The following is a 24,951-nucleotide window of genomic DNA, read 5'->3' as shown; positions in this document are numbered from 1 at the left end:
TGGTCCAAATCATTCGCAACTTTCCTAATATCTTTGTAGCATCCAAATTCTTTACAGAGACAAGTTAATAGGCAAATTTCACAACTTGCAGGGTCACTTTTCAGGCTCACATTCACAAAAATGCTAGAAAAATAGCCTGAAAGTTCATGAAATTGATGCAAATGTTTAATAATTTGATGCACGCTGTTTTCCCTACAAGCATTTGAGTTTGCAATATACTATCCATCCATCCAGCCATCCATCCATCCATTATCTTCCGCTTTATCCGGGGCCGGGTCGCGAGGGCAGCAGTCTCAGCAGAGATACCCAGACTTCCCGATCCACACACACCTCCTCCAGCTGTTCTGGGGGGACCCCGAGGCGACACCAGGCCAGCTCGGAGACATAGTCCCTCCAGCGTGTCCAGGGTCTTCCACGAGGCCTTGTCCCACTAGGACATGCCTGGAACACCTCCTGCGGGACGAGAGTATAATAATACTAAATATACAAAAGGAGGGTAAAATAATTTGCATTCCATTTCTAGAAGTAAAATCAGGTATAGCTCCTTTAATGTGAGCAGATGTCCCACCACTTTAAAACATATGCATGTCCTCATTGTTGCCAGATCTAGCCTATTTACTGAGGCCAATCAAACTGTTATCATTGGTCAATACATCGAAATTGACACACAAAAACAGTCAGAAATCTAATGTTCAAAATACCATTCAAAGGCCCACTGTGGCAGCGTAGTACAATTTAGCCTCATTTGTGTCATGATGCCTCGCCTATAGCCTATATTAAAACTATATTTTAGGATGAGCTGAATTTACATCCATACAACAGGAAATCAAACTAAGCCATGGTTAAACCCATATTGTTAAACCCCATACACGACTAATTGGTCAAACAAGATTCACGCTTTGACGTTTCCCAGTGGGCGGGACTGACGCTGTGAGTGACGTGCCTTTGGACCAATAGGAGCTGGGGTCTGACACGCATGTTGCTACAATTGGCTTAGGGTTAAGACAGAGCGCATGCTAAAGGTTCGAGCGAGCATTTGCTGCAGATTGAAGCCGTTTTTTGTTGCAATGGAAAGCTACATTTAGTCCGGGGGGGTGCACTGGGCATGGCCATCCCGGTGATGCGGCGGGACGGTGGCGTGTTTGGGCCGGGATTACCCCCCAGCTAGCGTTTCTGTGCATCGTTAGCCCGCCCGTGTCAGGTGTCTGTAATGCGCCAGCTCGCCCCTGATGGATCGCCTCCATGGATGCCTCCAAACCCGCTACGGACAATAACAGTTTGAGTCCCACCCCTGGAGACGCAGACGAGGGGGATGTTTTTGAGCCGGACCCGGGGCCCTGCAGGGCGGCGGGATGCGCGCTGTGGACCGCGGTGTTCGACTATGAAGCCACTGCGGAGGACGAGCTCAGCCTGCGGAGGGGCGACGTGGTGGAGGTGCTGTCCAAGGACTCGCTGGTGTCCGGGGACGAGGGCTGGTGGACCGGGATGATCGCGGACCGTGTGGGCATTTTCCCCTCCAACTACGTGAGCGTGGGGAAATGCATAGACGAGGAGGACGACGCGCGGGACGCCTCCGAGCACATCTCCGTGCCTCCTCTGCACCGTGAGTCTTTATCCCATTGTAGCCGCCGCAGCCAATCAAAGCAGGGGCGTAACCGAGGCTGGGACAGGCTCTGCCACAGGGGCCCAGAAGAAAGAGGCGAGATGTAGGTTAAGGGAACCGTGCAGTATGTGTATGTGTGACCATTAACATCATATTTAGTCACTCATAAAATAAAAGCAATTCACAAGTCACCTTCGGTGCTTCAGAGGGGGCAATTGTTTCATTCACTCCACAAAAGCTCCATTAGCCTACTTAGCTGTCTGAAACAGTGTGAACTGGAAAAAAAAAGCAAGTAGCCCCAAATCTGAGCAAATATTGTGTTTTCAGACCCATACACTTTTATCAAACCTAAGGGGGAATTCACCCAGACTCTAAACTTTGATCAATCATAGAAGTCATATCAAACCAGTGCTACTCAGAGATCAAACACAGGAGGGACCTGACCCACAATAGTCCTGTTTGGGTACAATTTGAAACTATTTACAGTTTTGGGGTTTGGAATTGAGTCCCTGGCCTTTCGCATCACAGGTCAACTACACAACTGACTGACCTGTGGCACACCAGCGTAGCAACAGGCCTTCAAACAACAATTATGAAATAAGTGCTTGGTTATATCATGCAGCAAAATATGAAATGAAATGTATTGAGAGGATAAACCATCTCGTTTTCAAGGCGGTACTCAAATAATAAGTAGCAATAGTCGCACTGGGAACATTGACAATGACAATGACTCAAGCAGAGCTAAAGACCTGTCCTCGAAATGTCACATCGCACAAAGGACGTTTAAAGTCTTGGCCCCCGTTGCGCTCTCTGCTCCTGTGTGCTGACCTGAAGCCACACACTCAGCCTCTGGTGGATTGGCAGAGGCAGCAGGTTGAGAGTGCTGTGTCACGGTCCTGCCCTGAAGCGTGTCCACCTCTCCTCTTCCTCCTCCTCCTTTCCACCACTCCACTCTCTCCTCTCCCCAGCTCCAGTTATTATTCTCTTTGTCCATGTGAGCTGCAGTCAGGGATTCTCTGGAGTCAGGTTGCACGCTGTCTCCCAAAAAAAGCGAATCTATCCATCCTACAAACCTGGAGTTGGTGCCAGTATAATCACTGTTTTTCTTGAATAATCAGGGGACAAATAGTAAATGTATTGGAGTGTATAATTCAATGTCCACTCCATATATGTCTAACCTACCTGGACGAAAGGCGATTATGTTGAAAGGCTCCCTTTATGCAGTGTGAAAAGATGAGCTGAAAATGTTGAAGTGCATTTCTCAGAAACTCCCAGAATCACTTTATCGATCGCTCTTTTCCAGCCGGGCTTCAGATCCAATGCGGGATCACATTTTTCTTGCTGAGGTAGTTCAGGCATTTTCATGCTCGTGCTGCAGTGGCAAAAGTCAAAACTGCAACGCGTACACTAGTTTCACGGCTCATCCTTATATTCTGTCACGAGGTTTGATGGAAACTATAAATTATATCAACATGAATGATTTGAGCATGTTCTAACAAGCATGTTTTGTAGAGGAATATTGTAATCCGTTTAGTTCAAGTGGAATAAGGGAATGAGTTGTTGTTAGAGTTGTACAACAGTGCAAGTTGCATCAATCTTGTATGTAAAAATCGCAAAATCATGCAAGTAATCCAGCTGTCTGTTTAGATTTGACAATGTTGCAGTAAAACGTTATCCAAATAAAGCGTCTGGAACATAGAAATCATAGAAATGCCTTTAGTGGTCTGAGCCTGTTCCTACAAATGGATCTGTTTGATTTCAGCGTTCTCTCCCCGCAAAAATGAATAAGGAATCCAGGCTGTATACTAAAGTATGGCGAGGTATGACATGTCCATTTCATGACATTTATGCAATGCATAGTATGTTGAGAAAACTAATGCGATAAACAATATTATTGAAGACTTTATAATGCCACAGAAACTAACTTTAGCGCTTAAAAATTACAGGTAAGCTCTGTTCTAAAAGTACTCCATCTGAACAAATTCCACAGTGAACATGAAATACAATAAAACACGACTTAAAGCAGTACTAAGTTGCCCCTGAAGGCCATGAGCACCACTGCAGGCATCGTAGCATGTTGCGTTTTTTTACTCATCAATTGTCCGTGAGAGTAAATACTACACTGACAGAAAAGACAAAGGGAGAGAGGGATGTTGTATTTCTTTTTACTCAAACTTGGCTGTAAATACTGTTTAAGTGGCGCTAGTCCGCAGTTAGCTTTGCCCGTTAGCCTGTCTTCTTCTTCTTCTTCTTCTTCTTCTTCTTCTTCTTCTTCTTCTTCTTCTTCTTCTTCTTCTTCTTCTTCTTCTTCTTCTTCTTCTTCTTCTTCTTCTTCTTCTTCTTCTTCTTCTTCTTCTTCTTCTTCTTCTTCTTCTTCTTCTTCTTCTTCTTCTTCGTGACACCAGGGGCCGATGAAGACCCCCCAATCATCCCATCAACACTTGTATTACCCCCAGAGGGACTACGAAAAGTAATATTACGGTAAACAAGTTACTTAGTACTGCTTTAAAGTATTGCCTTAGAAATATTGAGGGGAATATGCAAGTAAATGTACTGACGATAAATATTGAGCCCAAAAATATATTGTTTATCTGTCATTTATTGAACGATAATTCAATAAAGTAATTATCGTGACCGCCCTATGCCTGGGAAGGTTAATAAACACAATAAGGCGATGAAAAGCATGAGGTATTTCTTTTTATCTAAAAGGCATAATCAGGTGGCACTTATGTCTGTCCAATCTTTGTGCAAACAGTTTACACAAATACACTGAAACAACAGACTTTATCTCTTCACACAAATGCGGAAGGAAGGCTTCTGTGACTAAACCGCTGCAGAGATGATTACAGTTAGCTAAATCCACATTGTCCCTTTGGAAATGTTTCACCATTATTTTTTGTGACCAAATACATTCTCATTTGTTTCTGCACGAGAGCACGCATTAACACTAACGCTTTCTTTAAGGCCACAGAGCATCCTCGTTGTGACTGTGGTCCACAACTGCGCTCCTGGCTGCCTCTCTGTTGCTGCATTGTCACTGGCCTACTTTCAAAACTACCTGAAATATTCATCCTAGTCGGTCTGCCGAGGAACAGCACTACATGAAACACCACAGAGCCGTATCTTGACCAGTGACTATCAGCGTGTTGTCCCCGCTCACATCACCTGTTATTTAAGCTTCAACCATATTTTTCCCATCATGCAACCTGCCCTCCTTTCAGCCCAAGATTGGAGCAGATTTGAGGGCATATGCCACCTCTTGTGTAACAGTAAGTGAGAGATGCTGCAGTATTTGGGGCAACGCAGCAATGTGGCTTAGTAGAAAGCATCTCGAACTCCATGACCGTGTTTTGTGATCCTACTTGGCAAAGATCTAATCCTCCATGACACTTTTTTATATGTGGCAAAACTGTTGGTCATTCGCAGCTTTGTGGGGATGAGGGTTTATTAGTGTCATGTATAAAGACAAATAACAAATGCCACCTTTTCCTTTTCTCCTTCCAGTCCTGGAGATCGACTTCTCTGAGCTGACGCTGGAGGAGATCATCGGCGTGGGCGGCTTCGGGAAAGTGTACCGCGCCGTGTGGAGGGGGATGGAGGTGGCGGTGAAGGCGGCGAGGCGGGACCCGGACGAGGAGGTGGGGCAGATCCTGGAGAGCGTTCGTCAGGAGGCCAAACTGTTCGCCATGCTGAGCCATCCCAACATCATGGCGCTGCTGGGGGTTTGCCTGCAAGAGCCGAACCTCTGCCTGGTGATGGAGTTCGCCCGGGGGGGCCCGCTGAACCGCGCCCTGGCCGGGAAACGCGTCCCGCCCTGCACGCTGGTGGATTGGGCCGAGCAGGTCGCGAGAGGCATGTTGTACCTCCACAGCCAGGCCATTGTGCCCATCATCCACCGGGATCTCAAGTCCAGCAACAGTAAGATTCTTTTCTTTCATAATATTGTGTACACCCATTGCTCAAATTAATGGGTGACATGAGTTTCTTCCTGCTATTAAACCATTTTGATGACTTTCAAAGGAGAATAGCCAATTTAGGTTTTAATTATTTTGGCAAAGCTCCTAATTTTTCTTCATCCATGGATAGAGAGAAAACTTGACACCCCATATTATAATCTCCTCATCACCTAAGAGAAGTCTCGCAGGGCCACGTTTTCACCCTGTCATTATTTCTTTACTCAGGATCAGTGCAGAGAGGAAAAGTCATGTGTTTGTGGAGCAGTTGTAATCTTGCATTTTACTGGACCTCCTAAATCCCAAGCCTATTACTGCGGATTTGCCCCGCGCTCTTCCCGCTGCTGCTTCAGTGGATCCTCCTAGAGTGAATTGCTCCACTCCCATTGGCCCAGTCTGCGCTGAGCAGACCACGTCCAATAGGCTGCTAAAAGGTTAAGTCACTACATCTACTGTCAGTACAGCCTTTGGGGAAAACCCAGTCTCAATGCAGGCCTCTATTTTTAAAAGTTTTGGAAAAGAAAGTGCAATCTGTGCTGCACTGTACAACTGTGTGTTTAAAGTGTGATATTAAGCCTTCGTCATACCCCATGTTTGGTTGGAGGTTGTTGTGAAGTGGTCCACTCAGGCTTCACTGTGACGCAGACTGCGGTCATGTAAGATGTGACTGACTACATTTAGCTTCTATTCAGGCCACAAATGTGTTACAGACCCAAGTCAGATTGTGCCAAATCAAAAAGGAGATTTGCACTGGGTACGTTGGGGCAAATATTGTTTATTCAATAATGTGTCCCTGATGATTGAAATCGTATCCAACTTGTAGCAAGTTTTGGATATGGCTGGTTAGCTCGAAATGTTAAATGGAACTGTGGGGCCTATGAACACAACTTTTATGTATCTATTGACATGCATAAGGCTATTCTGTTGCTGGTTTTTTGGTCCATTTAATAGCATATGAAAGATATGTTCAAATCACTGGTAAAAAAAAGGTAGCATTTATATTTACTTTTCTGCCTTCACTGGGCACAAGTGTCTTTACATCAAGGAACTTCCATACATGTTTTATTTTTTAGTACAGACCCACACGTTGACCCTATAACTGTGTTTATGTTTTTGTGTGCAATAGTAAATGTAAAGTTTACTGTTTGTCTGTAAATGTACTAATATACAACTGACACACTCCTTTACTGTTTAGACAAATAATCTACATGTGACCTCACTATCTCTCCAGTTTTATTTTCTCTGAACACGTTTTTTGCTATTGTCTGCTCATGCATTAACCGCTGTGCATTAACTTGAGTGCGGACATTTAGCCTGTGATTTGTCCCAAGAGCTTTAAATGTACTTCCACATGAGACTGGGCCCGTCTATGGTGTGTTGTGTGGCGCTTTGGAGCCACATGCTGCAGATGAAGGGGGTTTGATGTTGGCCGCAGCCTGTGGACACGCCCCATCTCTGGGCAGCACCGGCAGATGGCCTGGCAGTCCGTGGAGCTTGTGGTTTGGGAAACGAGCTGACTATTCCTGTAAAACGGGGTTTGCTGATAAGTTCAGTAGGGAGTTGAATCCTCAGGTGCTTTCTTTTAGTATAATAAATTAATTGCAACATCAAACTGATTTGCAAACCCTCTAATTTATACTTTATAAACTGTTGTCCACTCTTTGTCTCACTTTTTCTTGCCTTCTCTGTTTTCCTCTCCTCTGTCCTACTCCTTTCCAATCCTTTCATGCTGTGTTCCCTCCTTTCTTCTATATTTTATTCTGTTTCTGAAATATCCTTTTTTTCCACCTGTATTGTGTTTGTGAACACCCTTCCCCAACATACGACATTGGGATGATTTTTACCTCCCTTATCAATTTTTTTCATTAATTTCGTCCCTAATTTTGTGCCACCTCCCATCACAATCCTATTCATTGCTCCGCTGCCCCCCCCCCCTAACCTCACCAACTCTAAATTTAGTCCTAATCCTGGAGCGAATTGAAATGGAGGATTTCAGCAACAAGACGCTGAAGATCACAGATTTTGGCCTGGCCCGAGAGTGGCATCGAACCACCAAAATGAGCGCGGCCGGGACGTACGCCTGGATGGCCCCGGAAGTCATTCGCTCGTCCACTTTCTCCAAGGGCAGCGACGTGTGGAGGTGTGCTCAGTGTGCTCAATGTGGTCTTTTTCAGAGGCTGTGCATAACATTGGGAATAAAGTGGGAAAGAATGCATGATATTGTACATTACATCATAAATTGCTCACCATAAATTCAATCAAGGAAGATGTTTTTCTTCTTCGTCCTCTCTCCACGTCTGTCTGGGCAATCTGACAGTAGACGGAGCCAGAAACGTTTATCGATTTCGCTCTCGATTAAGTTGAGCTTTTGCTGCAGTCGCCATGGAAACACAGAGAGCTTAAAAAAAAAGAACAAACTACCGCGTTATAAAGGCACAGGAAACTGGGGCAGGTCAAAGGAAGCGTTCGAGCATAAATATAATTGTATGCTGGAGTGGGCTGACATTTTCACACACCGATATGATAATAGGAAGTCTGAAATTATTTGACAAGCTCAGATCTACGGAATGACACGTGGCCAGATCTCACAATGGGGGAGATACTGTATGAGTCTAAGCCCCATGTCAGAATATGAGACACTACGTAAAACTTTAAAAAAAAAAAAAAATTTACAGTAGTGTTCTGTGTTTTTTCTAATTACCGTATTTACTGGACTATAAGTCGCACCAGCTTTGGCAACTACCTGGGCATCTAGGCGTAACTGCACAGTTTACAAGCCTCTTCCGGCAGCACACTGTTCAAGCTCTCATTTGCAAATTCATTTCTCTAGTTATGGCCATCTAGCTGATATAATTTGATATATAAATCGCACCCGATTATAGATTACAAAAGTAATTTATATAAAGTGTGACTTATAGTCCGGAAAACACTTCATTTGAAGGGGAAATGTTGGCAGTGCGTAATACCGTGGTAATCATATTGGGAAAGGTTGAAAAAAGTTGACATGTCCATGTTAATGAAGAGAGACAATTCCGACTATTACAACAAGCACTGTTTAAAGAGTAGTTGTTTGCATTAGATATTGCGCTAGTCCCAGACACAGATAAATTGAGAGAACAGCTTTGTTAAGGAAAAAAAATATGCTATCAAAGTGGGGTGTATATCAAATAGGCTGACTGCACTCCTGCTCTTTCAAACATTTATTCAAATCAACCAAACACTTTTCCTGCTTAATATTCATATATTCATTGCCACATTTTATTCACTGATTGAAAAAACGCATTAGCGACTGGCGCGTACATCTGACCCAGGTTTTAATGGGTAGTGAGTGTGTTTTTCTTTGTCGGTGTGTTGAAGCTATGGCGTGCTGCTGTGGGAGCTGCTGACCGGAGAGGTGCCTTTCAGAGGGATAGATGGGCTCGCGGTGGCGTACGGCGTGGCCATGAACAAACTGGCTCTGCCCATTCCCTCGACCTGCCCAGAGCCTTTCGCACGACTCATGGAGGGTAAGACAGAAACAGGTTGTGCATTTATTATTACTTTTAAAGGTGTTATTGTTATGTAGTGGATAGTCAGCAAAATGACACCCCCAAATTTAGTTGGCCTCCATTATCCAAAGATGCAGATTTATATAAAGATTAGAATAAAGGAGTTATCACCAAACTGCAGCCTATGATGACCATTGCTTTTGTACTTTCAAGTTTTTTAACCAACAGAATAATTTCAACCAATATGTCTTTTCATAATGTCAGGTTTCCATGCCTATTTACACGCATAAACGTTTGTTTATTTAACTGATAAACAGATAGATAGAATAACAAGTAAAGGAGAAAGTTGTATAAAGGATGAGAAATATTATTTGAATACACAACTACTGGAGTGTATAATAACTATACAATACTATAGCACAAGTGACTATTTTTTGGTAATTACACACATTACATATGGCCTCCCTGCTGCACATCAGTAAGGTAAAGAAGCATGTAGTCCTCACTAAGCCAATCAGGTAAGTTGATAAAACACATTTTATTGGTGAATTATTGTGCTAAGTGATGATATATGTGTTGGTTTTGGAGAATGCAGTAAAATAAGTGAAATTACAGCATAAAAAAGGCAGGTACAGTATTTTTTTGGACAAAAGAACCAATAAACCTTAGGACTCTGTTTTTATGTTGTGAAAGGTTATTATTAGGCAAGGCAAGGCAACTTTATTTATACCGCGCATTTCGTACACAAGGCAACTCAATGCGCCTTTTTAGTAAAAAATAAATTAAAAAATAGTCAAACAATACTGGAAGTGACTGACCCCGCCTACTGCACGTAAAGCACAATCACATTAAAAAAGCTCTTGCCTATGACCGGTGTGATAATTCAAACATCAATATCACAAAATACAACGTCTCCTGAATCCAGCACTCCCTGAGACATGAAAGTACTTTTTGTATATTTTGGTAACGCTTTGTATTAAGGTGTACTCGTTAAGTATTAATAAGCATTAATAATATGCTTGTAAAGTATTAACACACTGCTTATTATACTTTATCTGTTAACATTCTAATAGGCCATTAATAATACGCTTATTCATAGCCAACCCTGACCTTAACCCTTACCCTAACTCTAAAATGATTACTAATGCTTATTAATACTTAATGAGCACACTTTAATCTAAAGCGATACCTATATTTTATATTTAAACCTTTGTATTTTTTTTTACCTCTTAAAGGGCAATGGTCTAATTATGGTAGTTTGTTTACAGTATATATATATATATTATTTTTTTTACCAGTTTAGGGCAAGGAACTAAATATGGTAACTTCGCTCACAGTGATTTTCTGATTGATATAGAATAAATATACATAAATATATATAGAAATAGAAATATACTTGTGGTTTGTCCCCCAATAATACTCTTAATTTGAAATTTGAAATTTCAAAGTATTACAATGAGTGCCCTATAAAGGTTTAAAGTTATAATGTTGTTTATCTTTCCCCCAGCCTGTTGGAGCCCAAACACTCACTGTCGCCCTGCGTTCAGCTCGATCCTGGTCCAGCTCACGGCCATCGAGGAGTCCGGGTTTTTCGAGATGCCGGCCGAGTCCTTCCACTCACTGCAGAACGACTGGAAACTGGAGATACAGGAGATGTTTGACCAACTCAGGACCAAGGAGAAGGTACGCAGCTGCCGTACTTGAGAGAGGATGAATTCAGAGCTCCGTATCCCTTACACATTCATTTGTTTTTGTTTGACCTGTTTGCACGTGAAGGAGCTGCGGTCGTGGGAAGAGGAGCTCAGACAGGCCGCGCTGCAGCAGAAGTGCCAGGAGGAGGAGCTGCGGAGGAGAGAGCAGGAGCTGGCCGAGAGGGAGATCCACATCCTGGAGCGAGAGCTGAACATCATCATCCACCAGCTTTACCAGGACAAGCCCCACGTGGAGCGCAGGCAGGGCAAGTTCAGACGCAACCGGCTGAAACTGAAGGACGGCAACAGGATCAGCCTTCCATCGGGTAAGAAGTTTCTGATAAGATATTAACCTCTTACCACCCGCCTTTACCAAGCACATTTTCTCCAGTTTGGCTTTACCCAAATCTAAAGCTTCTTCACCTGAGAGTTTACAACCTATAGGTCAGTGTAACGCCTCATTTGAAAGCGAAGTCCTGAGCTCTTTCCTTGTTTTTGTTGTCACGTTTTAATTGTATTTTCATCACATTTTTGTCGCGTTTTCATGGCTCTACACTAAAAAACATAGTGCGGCCAGAACGCTACAAAAAAAGCAACGAGAATGTGACAAAAAAATGCACATGAAGCAACCAAAACACAACAAAATCGATTGAGACAAAACAAGGAAGAAGCTTAGATGAGTTTTGTTGGTCTTAGCTTTCAAATGAAGTGTTACTCTTACGCTGTAAGCTCCCATGTCAAGAAGCTTTAAGATTTGGGTAAAACTGAACTGGAGAACATGTTCTTGGGATGGGTAAGGGTAAGGGGATAAACACGCCATAACTTTATGTGGTGAACAAACTACTTTCATATACTGTCTGACAAAAAAAGGTGTGTTGGCACAAAAAAATGGGTCACATCATAGAATATTTCACTGGACCACCTTTACGCTCTAAGATCCAGTTCTGCATTGATTATTCACCAAGATCTTGTATTGATGAAAGCTTCTCAATAGGACTAAGGTATGGACGGCCAATCCATGTCTGAAATATCTCATGCTCCCTGAACCACTGTTTCACAAAATTCACTGATCTCATTCTTAGGGCAGATAGTGTTGCTGAACCCAGACCTGACCAACTGCAGCAATCCCAGATCAAAACAGTTGTTAGATAAATCCAGGTGGTGTATGAAAGTGTATGGATTTTACATTGGTTTTGATTGTGCCTTCTTTTTTATGGACAGATTTTCAGCACAAAATCACAGTGCAGGCCTCTCCGTCCCACGATCGACGAAGAAGTTTACTCAGCAGCTGCTCCAGTCCTCCCAGCAGCCCCCCTGTCCTGCCCCGCCTCAGAGCCATACAGCGTAAGCGCCATGGACACTTTCCTTTATGCCATTTCTACAAAAGAAAGAAAAGTTGGCATTTTGCACCAATTAAAACCATGTCTTTTGATAGTGACTCCTGGAGATGGTAATGCAACCTTTTATCGCACCTCGAGCTTGAGCCACCATGAGGAGGAGGGGCAGAAGAGAGGCTCCAGGAAAAAGGGGCGTTGCAGAGGCAGCGGAGCCCACAGAGAACACAGTGCTGACAATGTGTAAGTGTTATTCATTGTTAATAGTCATTTGTATAAAGAATAACACATTGCAGTCTTTAATGTGATTGCTTTTGTTTCCCTGACAGAGAGAAGCCGCCTCATGAGGGGACCAGACAGCGCTCCTGTAGTGCCCCAAACCTACGCCGATCTCCCAGACACAGCCCTGCCGTGCCCGGGGTGCCCAGTCTGGTGGAGATGGGTGAGGCAGATCATTTACTGCAATTGTCTGATGTTTTGATCCATATCACAAAGTTGACTTAACTTCATAGTGACGTGAATAACAGTGGTAAATGTGGGTTGAGCTTTATTCGGCAGGGTCAGTGCTTTTACTGTTGTTTCACTAAAGCATATCATTATTTTTAGATTGCCTTTATGTTTATGTGCAGCACTTTGGAAACTGCTTGGAAAATGTAACACATCTACCATTTCAGAAAACGAAGACTGCTGCTTCTCCACTGATGCTGCCTCCTCTTCGGGACAGTCCTACCTCTGCATCCCCTTCCACAAAGACCCGCACCCCTCGTCCTCTACTGCTGCTGACTCTGAGGGTGACGAGTACTGCCCCATGGCTATCGTCCCAGTATCTCCCCCCTGTAGGAAGAGTCCAGCTGGGGTCCGCTCCTCCGATGTCGTCCTGGTCGGGTGCGGAGCGATTCTGGCCGCCGTGGGACTCGGGTTGAACGTGCTGAATTTCGCCCATCCCGAAGAAAGCGTCAAATCCAAATGGGACAATTTGTTTCACAGGACGGGGGCACAGACGCGTAAGCTTTTCAAACGGGACAGCCCGCTTAAACCGCCCGACAAACTCCTCCCATCTTCCTACACTTTACTGACTGACTGTAACTCCACTCGGTCGCTGTTGAGATCGGACAGCGAGGAGTTGTTAGTTTATCGTCCGACTACGCCGTCCGGGCAGCCCACCTCTCAGCCCCCCCGCCATGTCCCGTTGAACCCTCTGGTGAACACTCAGGTGGAGAGTTTTAAGCGTAACCCCCGTCAGTCGCTCACCCCGACACACGTCCCGTCCGCACCTCCCCCGTCCCGCAGTCTTCGCCGTATACCCTCAGACGGAGCCATTAAGAAACACTGTCTCGTAAACAGCCTGGAACCGCTGCCCGAGAAAGAGGCGTTGGAGAACACAGGTGAGCATCTTTAAACCATTTATCATGTGGCTTCACTAAATATGCTGCATTATAAACAGTGTTGGAGAGAATACTTTGAAATTGTATTTAGTTGCTGAATACTTGCCTTAAAATGTTTTTATAACATTCTGAACACTTTGAATACTTTTAGAATACTTTCACATTGATTGTAATTTTATAATAATAATAATGCCTTGCACTTGTAATGCGCTTTAGAAGCTTGTATTACCAAGTTTCTCAAAGCGCTACACTGTCCTCATTAATCATTCACTCCATACTCGGTGGTGGTAAGCTACTGTTGAAGCCACAGCTGCCCTGGGGTAGACTGATGGAGGCGAGGCCAGACCAGTCTGTGCCATCGGCCCCTCCGACCACCACCACCACCCACTCACTCACTACATTCGCCAGGCTTCCTGGTGTTCCCAAAGGTCTCCCATCCAAGTACCGACCAGGCCCTTCCCTGCTTAGCAAAGGCGGTCTATGTATAAATATGGTGTGTAATTACAAAAATGAAGACTACGATTATTGGAACACCTGTTATAAACACTGAGTGTGTTTATAACAGGTGTTCCAATAATCCAATAAGGAACTTAAAAACGCTCTTGGCCTCATGTGACGCATGAGCAGTGAACTGTGGCTTAAGGCCTTTTAAATCTTTATTTTATTTTAGGAGGAGGCTCAACATTAAAAGTTCTGCAATGTGGAGCTAACATTTAATGATTGAGTACTGGGATGTATTCTCTTGATATTTTTGGAAAGTAACTGTATTCTGAATACTTAAATGAAAGTGTAACTTTACCAGAATGAGTATTCTAAATACGTATTCTAAATAGATGTATTTAGTTACTCCCCAACACTGATTATAAACGGGAGTAATATGCAAAATTCAGTTTTTAAGAGCATTGTGACAATATTGTTCACTCATCAAAAACATGTATATTGAGCCACTCGCACATCTTTGAGTAATCTTTGAAGGTTATTCTTCACAGTGCGGCGACAGCTCCCAAAAAACTCCTCCTGAGGTCCTGCTTATCAGGGAAATGCTTTCTTCCCTTTGCTCCTTGAAATAGCTGCGCAATGAAGGAGAGTAAAAGGGGGATTGGGAGATGCTTACTGTTGCTCATGGAGGATCAGAAAGTCAAATTACTGGATATTTTACAGCTGTTTTAGTTAATAGGACATTTTTTCAACAATAAAGTGTAAGATAGTGATTTAAAAATGTGTTTGACATAGTTACCAAATACCTGCTAAAAACATGATACCCCCCTTTAAAACCTGACTAAATAATGACTATAATTTAAATCTCATCCTCTCAGGCAAATTCAAACTGTTCAAAGACAGCTGCTCTAACGTCCCCCGTCTGCCCGACCCAAACCTGGTTTTCCCCCCTACACCTCGTCGCCGCTGTGCCCCGGAACGCCCCAAGACTCTGGACTTTGTGGCCCGACCGAGACCCTCTCCACGGGCACGATTTGACCCCGCCTTCTGGTCCGAATCCAGGTCTAGTAGAGGTACCGGGGAATCCCCTGCCCATACCTCTAGTACAGAGACCCCGCCCACTGCAGAGTTCGGACGGGACAGTGCGGTGTTACCCACTCCTGTGGAAGCGCCTACGCCCTTTTCACCCAGAAAGACTCAAAACCTCCTAGACAAACTGGATGAGGAGCAGTGGAAAGATGGGACGGTGCCACTATGCAAAGCAAACAATAGTTTTCCCAAAGACTCACCTTATAAATACAAGCCTGGGTTTTGGTCTTAACCCATGTGTATGAGCTACTTTGAATACTTGTTTATCTGCGCTCAGAAGGTGCTGCTTTTTGTCTTATTTGTATAAAATATGTGGCCTATAACATACGGAAACTGAATGTTGGAGAAAAGAAAATTGTCCACAATAAATGTAGTTTAAGCTGTCAGAATAAGATGTTTTTAAACTGTGTTCCATCAATCAAGGGAATGTCTCATAAAGTGCATATGACAGGTTTAGCTCACTACTGGAACATAGTTAACACAATTATATTTAAGATTTAAACTTGTCCCTTAGTTTGAAATTTGTGTCATGTTTATTAATGCATTTCCTTACTGGAAATGGACCCGTGGCGTTATATAAGGAGAGGCAAACTATGCAACCATACTGTACCATTGGGCCATGAGCGAATCCAACTTCAATGATTGGATTTGCCTTTGCAAGAGTAACATTCACAACTGACTTCATCCCATCATAACTAAGTACTGTAATAGAAATAGAGAAACACAAATCAGATCAGTGAAAATACCTCTGTTCATTGAATTCATTGCCAACATTTTTTCTTTTAAAACTAAACAGTCCACATGTTCATGGAAATGTATTAATGGGCAATTATACTTTCATATGAATCATAATAATGTCATGTTATGGATGACATTGTCCACCAGGGTAACTTCATCCATAACACAACATCCTTAACAATACATTCAGGGGGTCATTTATCAAGAGAGGAGTTAAATAGCGAGTGCAAGCTGAAAAATAAAATATATTATTATGTGGGCATGCTGCACCTGATTTAACATTTGAAATGATGTATAACACAGAAATAGAGCCACACATCTAATATGTAAATAAGAAAATGCTTTGTGAGTAAAAAATGCACAAATGACTCCACTTTTGCACGTGCTACTACTAATGCACGTGAGCAAACGCTTAGTAAATTACCCCCTCAGTATCTTACGTTAAGTTTGCCTCATGAGACTTTCAATTTCATCAACTGTTCAAACCCTTTTGCGTCGCCGTCATCTGTTCAGCCAATAAGGCACGTGCATTGATAAACTTCCTCCGTTAAAGATTGTGCTTTTGAGGAAGTGCACTTGTAGAGAGCACAATGAATGTAAATCTTCAGGTTTTCACTTCGACAAAGACACAATACTGTATTTGACATTCACGATATGTTGTTGACTCAAAATCTCACCATGTTTTTAACCAAGTCACTCGTCACTGGGTACAACACTGTTTATACAGGAGCACATTTTCACCTTGTCCACTATGCTCTGTGATTTGCCATTGTCTGTAATGAACGTCTGGATTGTATTTGACCTCATAAGATTTAGTTTGAACAAATCAGCTATTCAAGAGCCTCTTTGAACTAAAGGGAACATGTGTAAATCATCTGCCTCATGGCTTTGTATTAAAATTACCGATCCAATAAGGGATGCATGAGAGTGACAGGGGGAGGTTTTTCTTGGTGGCATGTAGCAACTGTTTTGTACAATGTTTAAAGTAATTATTGGTTTATTATGTATGTAACCTATTTAATTTTGTAAGCATTTATTTTTTACCAAAATGCCTTCATTTTTAAAGGCACCTCACTGCTATTGTACATTCTTGCTTCTTTACTTGTAACACTTTGCACTCTCCAAATTCATTTATAAAATAGCATCCTTATTTTATAGTTGCCTTTTTGATTTATTAACAAGCTTCTCAGTTCCTACAATCCGTTTTGTAATTTGGCAGGATCTTTCCCGTCCTAAAGCAGAGGACTCTTTTGTGGCTGCAGAGGTCTCCACAGGATGCGACTCTGCAACCTTTGTGTAAATATGTAGCGACTGTGGCAAAATTGATGAATAAAAACTGCAGGGGGTCCTGCAGCTGCAAGATAAAAGTCTTCATAGTGACCAGTAATAAGCTGACGATGGTTCATGTTCAGAGAGGAGATGGAAGTGTCTGTGAATGGCAAGCGTTTGCACTGGAAACACTGATTTGAGTAAAAACTTCAAAAGAAAAATGAATTGTTGTGTTTATTGGTGTGAATGAGAGCCTAATCACTTTTTGTAGTATTTTTAACGACAACATTCCAGTATACAATTAATCACTGATTCACGATTCCTTAAGGGGGCTAGATGCACGTTTTTATACTCACTACTGCCACCTCAGGTCTTACGTGTAACTGCAGGTTCTATATTAAACTCGCACATGACGCCACTTCGGACCGAATTAACACCTTTTTGATATACAGTGCAGGATTTTAGAGGCAGTTGTGGTGAACAGGTCTGGGCTCATTCTATACATTGGGACATTGCTGGAGCATGTACGGGGAAGATACTTAATTTTAACATTTTTAAACTCCGTATAGTCCCTTTAAATCAATGTTCGCCACTATTTTCCCAGTGGATACATCAGTAACCCCTCATACATCGGTCATTTATAATATGACTGCAATAACTGCAAAAGCACAAAGTTATATTTCAATAGACATTTATTACATTTAGTAAAACACAGTATTTGTCAATACAGAAGCAGCGAAGTGAAGTGCTTAGACATATATAGCTTGCCTTTTCTTTCATTTTTAAATCCTCGTACATACATACTATAAACTATTAACAATTTGTGATATGTCTCAATACTGCAATCAGCAACTGTGTGCTCAAATCCGCACTCCACACACCATTTAAAACTGTGCCAAAGTTTGAGACAGGATGTTGAAAGAGAAGATTCATATGACATTAATATCCCACCAAAAACCCAAATCTCTGGCAAGGCACTGAACCTTTCTTGCAATGGCAAAGACGTGGAATTATACACTTATTTCTCGATTTAATCATAAGAAATTAAACGAGCATTTTCTGAGGTACCAAGATCTTGACAAAAATGTGGTTATTAAAGCACTCTCACGTAAAGGTACAGTATTTGTCTCAAAACCTTTGCACAGCGCTGTGGAAGTGTGCTTGCTGACTTCAGATTCGTGCATTTTTGGGGACATCTTGTGCGAAGGCAGGTGCTATCTACAGTTGCTGGACTCACGTTTTGTTGTTGCTTCTGACTTTATCACAAGTGTTGGCCTGTTTATGTGCAATGTTTGGACTGGCAGTGCATTGGTTTCAACTGTTAAGTCATCTTCTTACTCAAAGACAGACCCGGTTCATGGGGAACATTTCAGAAGATGCATCCACAATCTTTTCTTGTTTTGAGGAACATCCTTAGACATAGCACATTGTAATATGAGTAATTTCTGAAAACTTTAATCTCACACAGTAACATTGTACACTAAGTAGCCAGGCATAACATGTACCAGTGCCAGTATCTGTTAAATTATAAATTCTGTTACATTTGAATAAAATTAGATCAGGGCATGTACATGTTTTACATGAGCTCACTCGCTGTGTTATTGTATTTTACTCATTCAACCTGTGCCTTTGAGGAATCTGTCAGGTGCAATGAGCCATCGCACCACCCAGGGACCCATAGATACCAACCTATACTGTAGTATTTGGCCTGCTGTGCTTGTTTTTGGGTTAAAATGGGAAACTGAGTTGTTATATTAGCTCCACACAGAAAGGTTCCACCCTTCTTGCTGTGAGGCGAGAGTGCAAGTCACTATTAGAGGCTATTATAGCTGAAAATACTCAACTTATAAAATTAAATAAATAATGATGATAAAAACAACTATATTTTTGTTATTTTTGCCTCTTGTGGTGAGAGAAAAACATCAAGGCATACAGATGATAGCTTACTTTTTTTTTCTTTTCTACCTTAGGAAACAATGCTATCTTCTCTATTCCTTTTGGACCAGGTCTGCTCATAAAGGTATGTACTGTATACATGTAAACTAGCACAGTTATAAAAGAAGTCTGAAGCTCACAATGGTGAAAAATCACAAAACCGGACGCTGTGCAAGGCAAAAGTTCAACTTAAAGGTTTGACAGTGAGTTTTATGATCCACTGTTTGTTGAAAGTCTGAAATGTTTGAACTGCGTTGTGGGTATTTCAAGTCGTTGAAAGGCAGTGCTTATGTGGACTCTTTCTCTCTCGGAGCGTTACGGCGAATCTTCATCTCTGTCAGCTGGATGTACCGGATCACGTTGGTGTCTGCAAAAAAAAGACAGGGAGACACTGGTAATGGTTTATTTTTGAGAAGTACTGATTCACTTCTAAATTAACGATTTCCATTTCAGAAAATCATGGTGCACACACATAGAAAACCAATTAATATGTCCGTGAAGACTATTACTACAGATAAGAAGAAATCTGCTTTTCCTCATACTACTTTATGTCATGGCCTGTTTTCTTGACTCTATCCACACATTTCTCTCTGCAGTACATTGTACCCAATTTTTGCTTATTTTGCCGATATATGCAACTGTGTCTACAATCCTCTTATCAGTCCCACTCCATGCACTGGGTATTGTAGCTTTAGCCTTTTTCTCTTCCTTCCTTCTTTGCTCACTCAATCCGCTAAGTATACTCTTTTGCAGTACATATTTGTGTTGTTACGTTGCCTGATTTTCTGCCATGAATCCATTCCCAGGTTTTTCGTACATTTATTTCACGCTATGCAACTTTTAGGAGGTTAAACAACAGCAACTACTATATACTCTCATGTACAGTAAGTCGATAAAATTCAGTATTATTGAGGCGCCAGTGCGGTAAAAGCTACTCATGTTACCAAATAATTATGGCTTAATATAATTTTCCAATTAAATTACATAATGCATCAGAAATTGTTAGACCTGTACCATCCAATAAATTCAATTCAACATGTAAAACCAGGACTAAAAGAAATATGAACAGTCAGTTAGGTTATGTTTGAAAGAGCATAACATTGTTTGTAGGCTCGCTGCACTACAGATATGAACATGGGTTAATTTTGAAAATAAATCTTAGTAGCACTTTACACTGCGACCAATAATTGAATGGTAATAGGATGGAAACAGTCTGGTGCCTAAAAGTGTAATAACACGGTGACTCTGGTCAATACATGGAAACAGGGCTCAGCACAAATGTAATAATTTCATGATAACATGAATAATCAAAGTGACCCTGGTCATAAACCAGTTACCAGTGACCATTGTTTGTATTTATCTATTACCATGCTATTATTGTGCTGTTAAAGGAACAGGGCACCATTTTTCCGTACTGAGATATGTTCTTACCTGGGCTTAGACGAGTTGATACGTACCTGTCTGGTCTTTATGCGTGCACTCAGTCACGCAAAACGACTAAAGATGTTGAAAGTATTTGGCTTCTCCCAATGTATTCCTATAGCTCCAAACAAGGGTGAAGTTGGAAGCTACCACGCTCTTCCAAGGGCATGAACAAAGACCAGACAGGTATGTATCCCCTCGTCTAAACTCATGTAAGAACATATCACAGTATGGAAGAACTGTGTGCCCTCAGTCACGCAAAAAGACTAAAGATGTTGTTAGTATTTGGCCTCTCCCAATGTATTCCTATAGCTCCAAATGGGGTGAAGAAGCCACCAAGCTCTTCCACGGGCAGACAGATATGCATCAACTTGTCTAAGCTCAGGTAAGAACATATCACAGTAAAGAAAAACGGTGGCCTGTTCCTTTAATGTTAAAGTTAATGGTACTTTTAGTTGATTGACAAAATCTCTAATACATTTAGTGAATACAAAAGTATTACTGTACTTAGTATAGTATTCCCTCTGGGACCAGGACTCCCCTTAGAAGAGATTCTTTCTTAATTTCCGTGAGACTTTTCTGGTTATAAAAAGATCAAATAAAGAAATTAAAGTATTTTTACGAGGCCTCCAGGAACCTTTAAGCAAACGTACAAAGGACCTGACTTGCTTGTGAGATGTTGAATTTGGATGGTGTGAATCTGTCAGTCGACAGAAAAATTTGCGAATGTAGTTTTAATATTCCTGACAAAAACTATAATTTAAACATTTGTTGTTGAAATTATCACAGGTGATGATGTGATTCTTCATCCTCATGTAAATCTACTGTGTATTGCACCAAGTTCACTGTGCCATTTTGTCGATATTAGACCGCACCTGATGGCTCCTGCTTGTGTGACTCCTTCAGGTAGTGCAGGGCCTTCTGGTAGTCACCCAGGTGGTAGTAGGCCACTCCAGATCTGTACAGAGCTTTGAAGTTCTTCCCCTCTTTGTGCAGCACTTTGAGGCAGTACTCTTTGACCCGCTCATAATTCACCAGCTCCATCTGCAACAGGCACGCTGCGGAAGGAAAACAAAGGATATGGATTTACTGGTTTATGTACGGGTGATATATATTATATTGTACAGTGCCTGTCAACACAGCATCAGCTAAAACAGACATGGTCACACAGCACACTCAGGGTGGCAAGCTTTGTATGTAGCCACAGCTGCCGCGGGGTAGACAGATTGCTGAGACCACCATCAACCACACACTCACACACCACAGTCACACATAGGCAAGGTCGGTGAAGTGTCAAGCCCAAGGACACACCAATATGTACCGGTACACACCACTTTGATGATGTCAAACCTTCAGACTTGTCACAATAACTATATCCACTAATAGCTCAACAAATAATAGATGAGCAATGTTTGAGCGCTCAATATTTCTCTGTAGTACATTTATTATTCCACTTAAATGAGGGACACTGTGATCAACATGCGTAAGAGTTGCGGACTCAGCAATTATATAAATAATCTTCAAATATTGTAATTGTGACAGGCTTTAGTGGACAATTTCCTATTGATTGTATTCCAATAATAATTCATAGGGAATAAACAAGGAAAATTCACAAAAGCTGAACCACATCATTAGAGGTTTTATGGTCTAACTGCACCACATCGACACGATTTTACCTGCGGTCCTTCTCTATTAAACATTACGTGCCTATATAGGATGTTGTGATGTCATCTGAAACCCAGCAATAGTCTATATTTAGGGTGCAATCAAAACAAGCAAAAAAGTAGCCTACAATTTAAGTCTGACACATTAATCATAACACCCAAAACAGATTAATTCACCTGACTTAACTTAATTAGTTGCCTTAATAGACACTGGATAAGTATTAAGGACTGAATGACCTGCTCTTGATAAACTGTCCTCGTTGGGTAATTCTCTCTGATGAATAGGAGCTATAATGGGAGTCCTTGAGGCTGAGGGGTGAGACGAACACCACAGATGTGTACAGTGATTTGTAAGGAGGTCATAGCAGTGAGTGAATACGTGGGAATGAGTCATACCGGTATAAATGATTCATGAGTATTCCCCCGTATCTCAGTATTAAAAGAAACCCCTGTCACGAGAAAAAGGTGAATGACGTCGACTGGACAGGGCTGACGTAATGCGAGCGCAGCAGGGACTTTGACCATTTCCATCCACCTCTGCCATAGAGATTACTAGCTGGTGGTATAAGGGCTTTAAGAGATGTATTACAATCATGTATATTCACAGTAGTGAGTGTACATGATAATAGCTAAAGATAATAGCCTTTAATTATGTCAGAAGGACCAAACAACCCAAAGACATTGGCGTTTAAAACCAATTATAAAACACATTTACTAACATGATCAGATAATAAGATAGAACTACGGGAAATGTGGAAAAATGTGCCAAACATGATAAAGAATTTCACGTCTGACCTATTTACACAGGCATTATGAACCATCTATATTCTGGGACAATATGGCTTATTGTTAGATACAATTATAAAATCAGTTTTCACACCAGAGAGAAAGGTCTGGGAGAAATGATCCCTGAGCACCTGTAAGGTTGTCTGCACAGTCACTGTTTGTAAGTGAAGTGTGCCACTTCATTTTACAAAGGCAGTGAAACACACACAAAGCAAAATCTCTCCAGTTTCCTGACATCTATATGAAACCTTACCCCTTTCTTTTACTTAGACCTAATCAGCTATTCTTACTTCATCAGTGAAATTTACATACTAAATAGACAATTGATTAAAAATGAGCCTACCCATTCCCATAGTAGCCAAAAGGCCTGTGAAATTGACAAACGTAAAAAACACCACTCTCTTTTAAAGCATCAGCCCTTACCTGCCAGACTGTTGTAACACTCCAGCTCAGCGTTCTCCATAGCGCCTTTCTGCTCGTCTGTCAGCGTGTTGTTGGACTTGGTGAAGGTGGTGAGCAGCGACGACGGGGACTTGGGACCGCTGTCCGGGTCCCCGAGCACCCTGCACAGCCCCTTGATCTCCAGCAGAGCGCGGTGGTACTTGCCAATCGCGTCTCGGTACTTCTTATCCTTGTAACACTGGGTGCCCTGGCTTTTGAAGTCCAGCGCCCGCCTCACGACATCCGCGGGCTCGTTGCAGGACGGCTGCTTCACCATGGACCCTCCGTGGTGCCTCTGCTGCTGTTGAAGCTGGTATCGGGCATCTCTGGTCCGGCTGGTGCTCAGTGGAGGCTGCGCGCTCGGAGCCTGGAGCCTCGGGGAACCAACGCTATTCTGGTTCATCCCGTCCTTCTCCGCTTCTTTCCCCGCTTGGATCACGCTCATCTTCGACATTATGACCGCGCTTTCGCCGCCCTGTCGTCTGATAGCACTTAAACGGGAAACAATTGAAGCTAATTCACAGCATCCTTTGGGTCATCGTTGCGCCTTCGCCTCGCCAGCCAGTGCCGCAGCTACGTCCTCCTAGCAATTGCACGCACTATCGCAGCCTATTCTAGTATGATCGCCTTCTCCAGAGCTGATTGGTCTAAAAATGCAGGGCCAGTTGTCCCTTGGGGTGCTCTGGCAAAGGCGCAAATCACTGCTGAGTAATGTCATAATCAGAACAGAGCGATAGACATGAGACACATTTTATCCAAATGGGCAATAACCCAAAAAAGATCAGACGGCAATTTTTATATTAAAAACTTGTCGCCCATGAATGTACAGGGGGGAAAAAAGCATAATGCATCAAATTTAGTTCAAAGTCAAGATAATGATCGAACCGCCTCTAAATCACATATAGCCCTGAGCAGCATATTGCCTTTGGGCCCATAGGTTAAGTTAAATGAGTATTAATTACATTTTGAGAAGAACCTTCGATTTTTTTCTAATGATTCATGCACTCTAGTAGCCTAATGCCCTTTAGAATTAACTAAAAGCTTTTTTTCCCCTTTTTTTTTTTTTTTTAGAAAATTCACACTTCACTGTGACTGGCTGAATCCCGCAATCACTCACTCAGAGCAGGATGACACCGGCAAATAGAAGAAGTGGGTGGGGTAAAGCGGAAGCACTGACTCATGATATGACAGTATCACCATAATATTGTCACGCAGGGATCCGATAACAATTTGTTTTCTATTGTCATATAGCCCGGCCCAATTGATGAGATAATAACAATAGACTGGGTTACAAATTATGTATAAATTTGCTTTTCGAGTCTGTTGGAGGTGCACATTCCCAAAGCACAGATGGTGGTTTCCCTGTTACAGAGAAACTGACCCATGTTTGGCCCCTTGGTGTCTGCCATCTGTTTCAGCTGCAGAATTTTTAGAAAGGATTCTGTGGCTATAAATTATTATATGTTTTTTTTTAAAGAATGTAAAAAAGCCATTGAAATATTTATACGCTGCAGACTGTCTTTTTCCCCCCGTGTTTGGGGAAACTGATATAGTCTAATTTCATTTCAGAAAATATCAATGCACTGTGTTTATGATGGATTTATTTTTCTTAAAACAGAAGCTAAATTACATCAAATTATAATCCATGCCTCAGTGACTTAAACAGTGCAGTCCTCATTTACAGTAATTGCAGAGACAGGCACTTGGCTCAAATG

General features: G+C 42.2%; 2 protein-coding genes across 2 annotated transcripts; one reads left to right on the top strand and one right to left on the bottom strand.

Annotated features, from left to right (window-relative positions):
* Positions 1–809: 809 nt before the first annotated feature.
* On the top strand, positions 810–17,209 carry map3k9 (mitogen-activated protein kinase kinase kinase 9). Its single transcript, XM_079573632.1, has 11 exons — positions 810–1,603; positions 5,108–5,521; positions 7,516–7,696; positions 8,914–9,062; positions 10,552–10,727; positions 10,821–11,061; positions 11,957–12,079; positions 12,171–12,312; positions 12,399–12,511; positions 12,744–13,454; positions 14,771–17,209. Exons 1-11 carry the CDS (start codon positions 1,243–1,245, stop codon positions 15,211–15,213), a joined length of 3,054 nt encoding a protein of 1,017 aa, XP_079429758.1. The 5' UTR covers positions 810–1,242; the 3' UTR covers positions 15,214–17,209.
* A 1,318-nt stretch (positions 17,210–18,527) lies between these two features.
* Positions 18,528–23,950, bottom strand: ttc9 (tetratricopeptide repeat domain 9). Its single transcript, XM_079573664.1, has 3 exons — positions 23,219–23,950; positions 21,221–21,403; positions 18,528–19,290 (listed from the first exon to the last, which is right to left on the bottom strand). The coding sequence occupies exons 1-3, from the start codon at positions 23,688–23,690 to the stop codon at positions 19,211–19,213; spliced, it is 735 nt and encodes a 244-aa protein (XP_079429790.1). The 5' UTR covers positions 23,691–23,950; the 3' UTR covers positions 18,528–19,210.
* Between the last annotated feature and the right edge of the window lie 1,001 nt (positions 23,951–24,951).

Source organism: Gobius niger (assembly GCF_951799975.1).
Source record: "Gobius niger genome assembly, chromosome: 16".
In the NCBI taxonomy this organism is placed as follows: Eukaryota; Metazoa; Chordata; class Actinopteri; order Gobiiformes; family Gobiidae; genus Gobius; species Gobius niger.
This window is presented reverse-complemented; position numbering and strand designations above follow the sequence as displayed.

Excerpts from the sequence above, each read along its gene's own strand:
- map3k9 (XM_079573632.1), top strand. The coding sequence starts at position 1,243 with ATGGATGCCTCCAAACCCGCTACGGACAATAACAGTTTGAGTCCCACC. Across the intron at positions 1,604-5,107 it reads CTCCGTGCCTCCTCTGCACC|TCCTGGAGATCGACTTCTCT; the intron begins GTGAGTCTTTAT and ends TTCTCCTTCCAG. Across the intron at positions 13,455-14,770 it reads AGAGGCGTTGGAGAACACAG|GCAAATTCAAACTGTTCAAA; the intron begins GTGAGCATCTTT and ends TCATCCTCTCAG.
- ttc9 (XM_079573664.1), bottom strand. The coding sequence starts at position 23,690 with ATGTCGAAGATGAGCGTGATCCAAGCGGGGAAAGAAGCGGAGAAGGAC. Across the intron at positions 21,404-23,218 it reads GTGTTACAACAGTCTGGCAG|CGTGCCTGTTGCAGATGGAG; the intron begins GTAAGGGCTGAT and ends TTCCTTCCGCAG. Across the intron at positions 19,291-21,220 it reads ACACAAGCAGGAGCCATCAG|ACACCAACGTGATCCGGTAC; the intron begins GTGCGGTCTAAT and ends TTTTTTTTGCAG.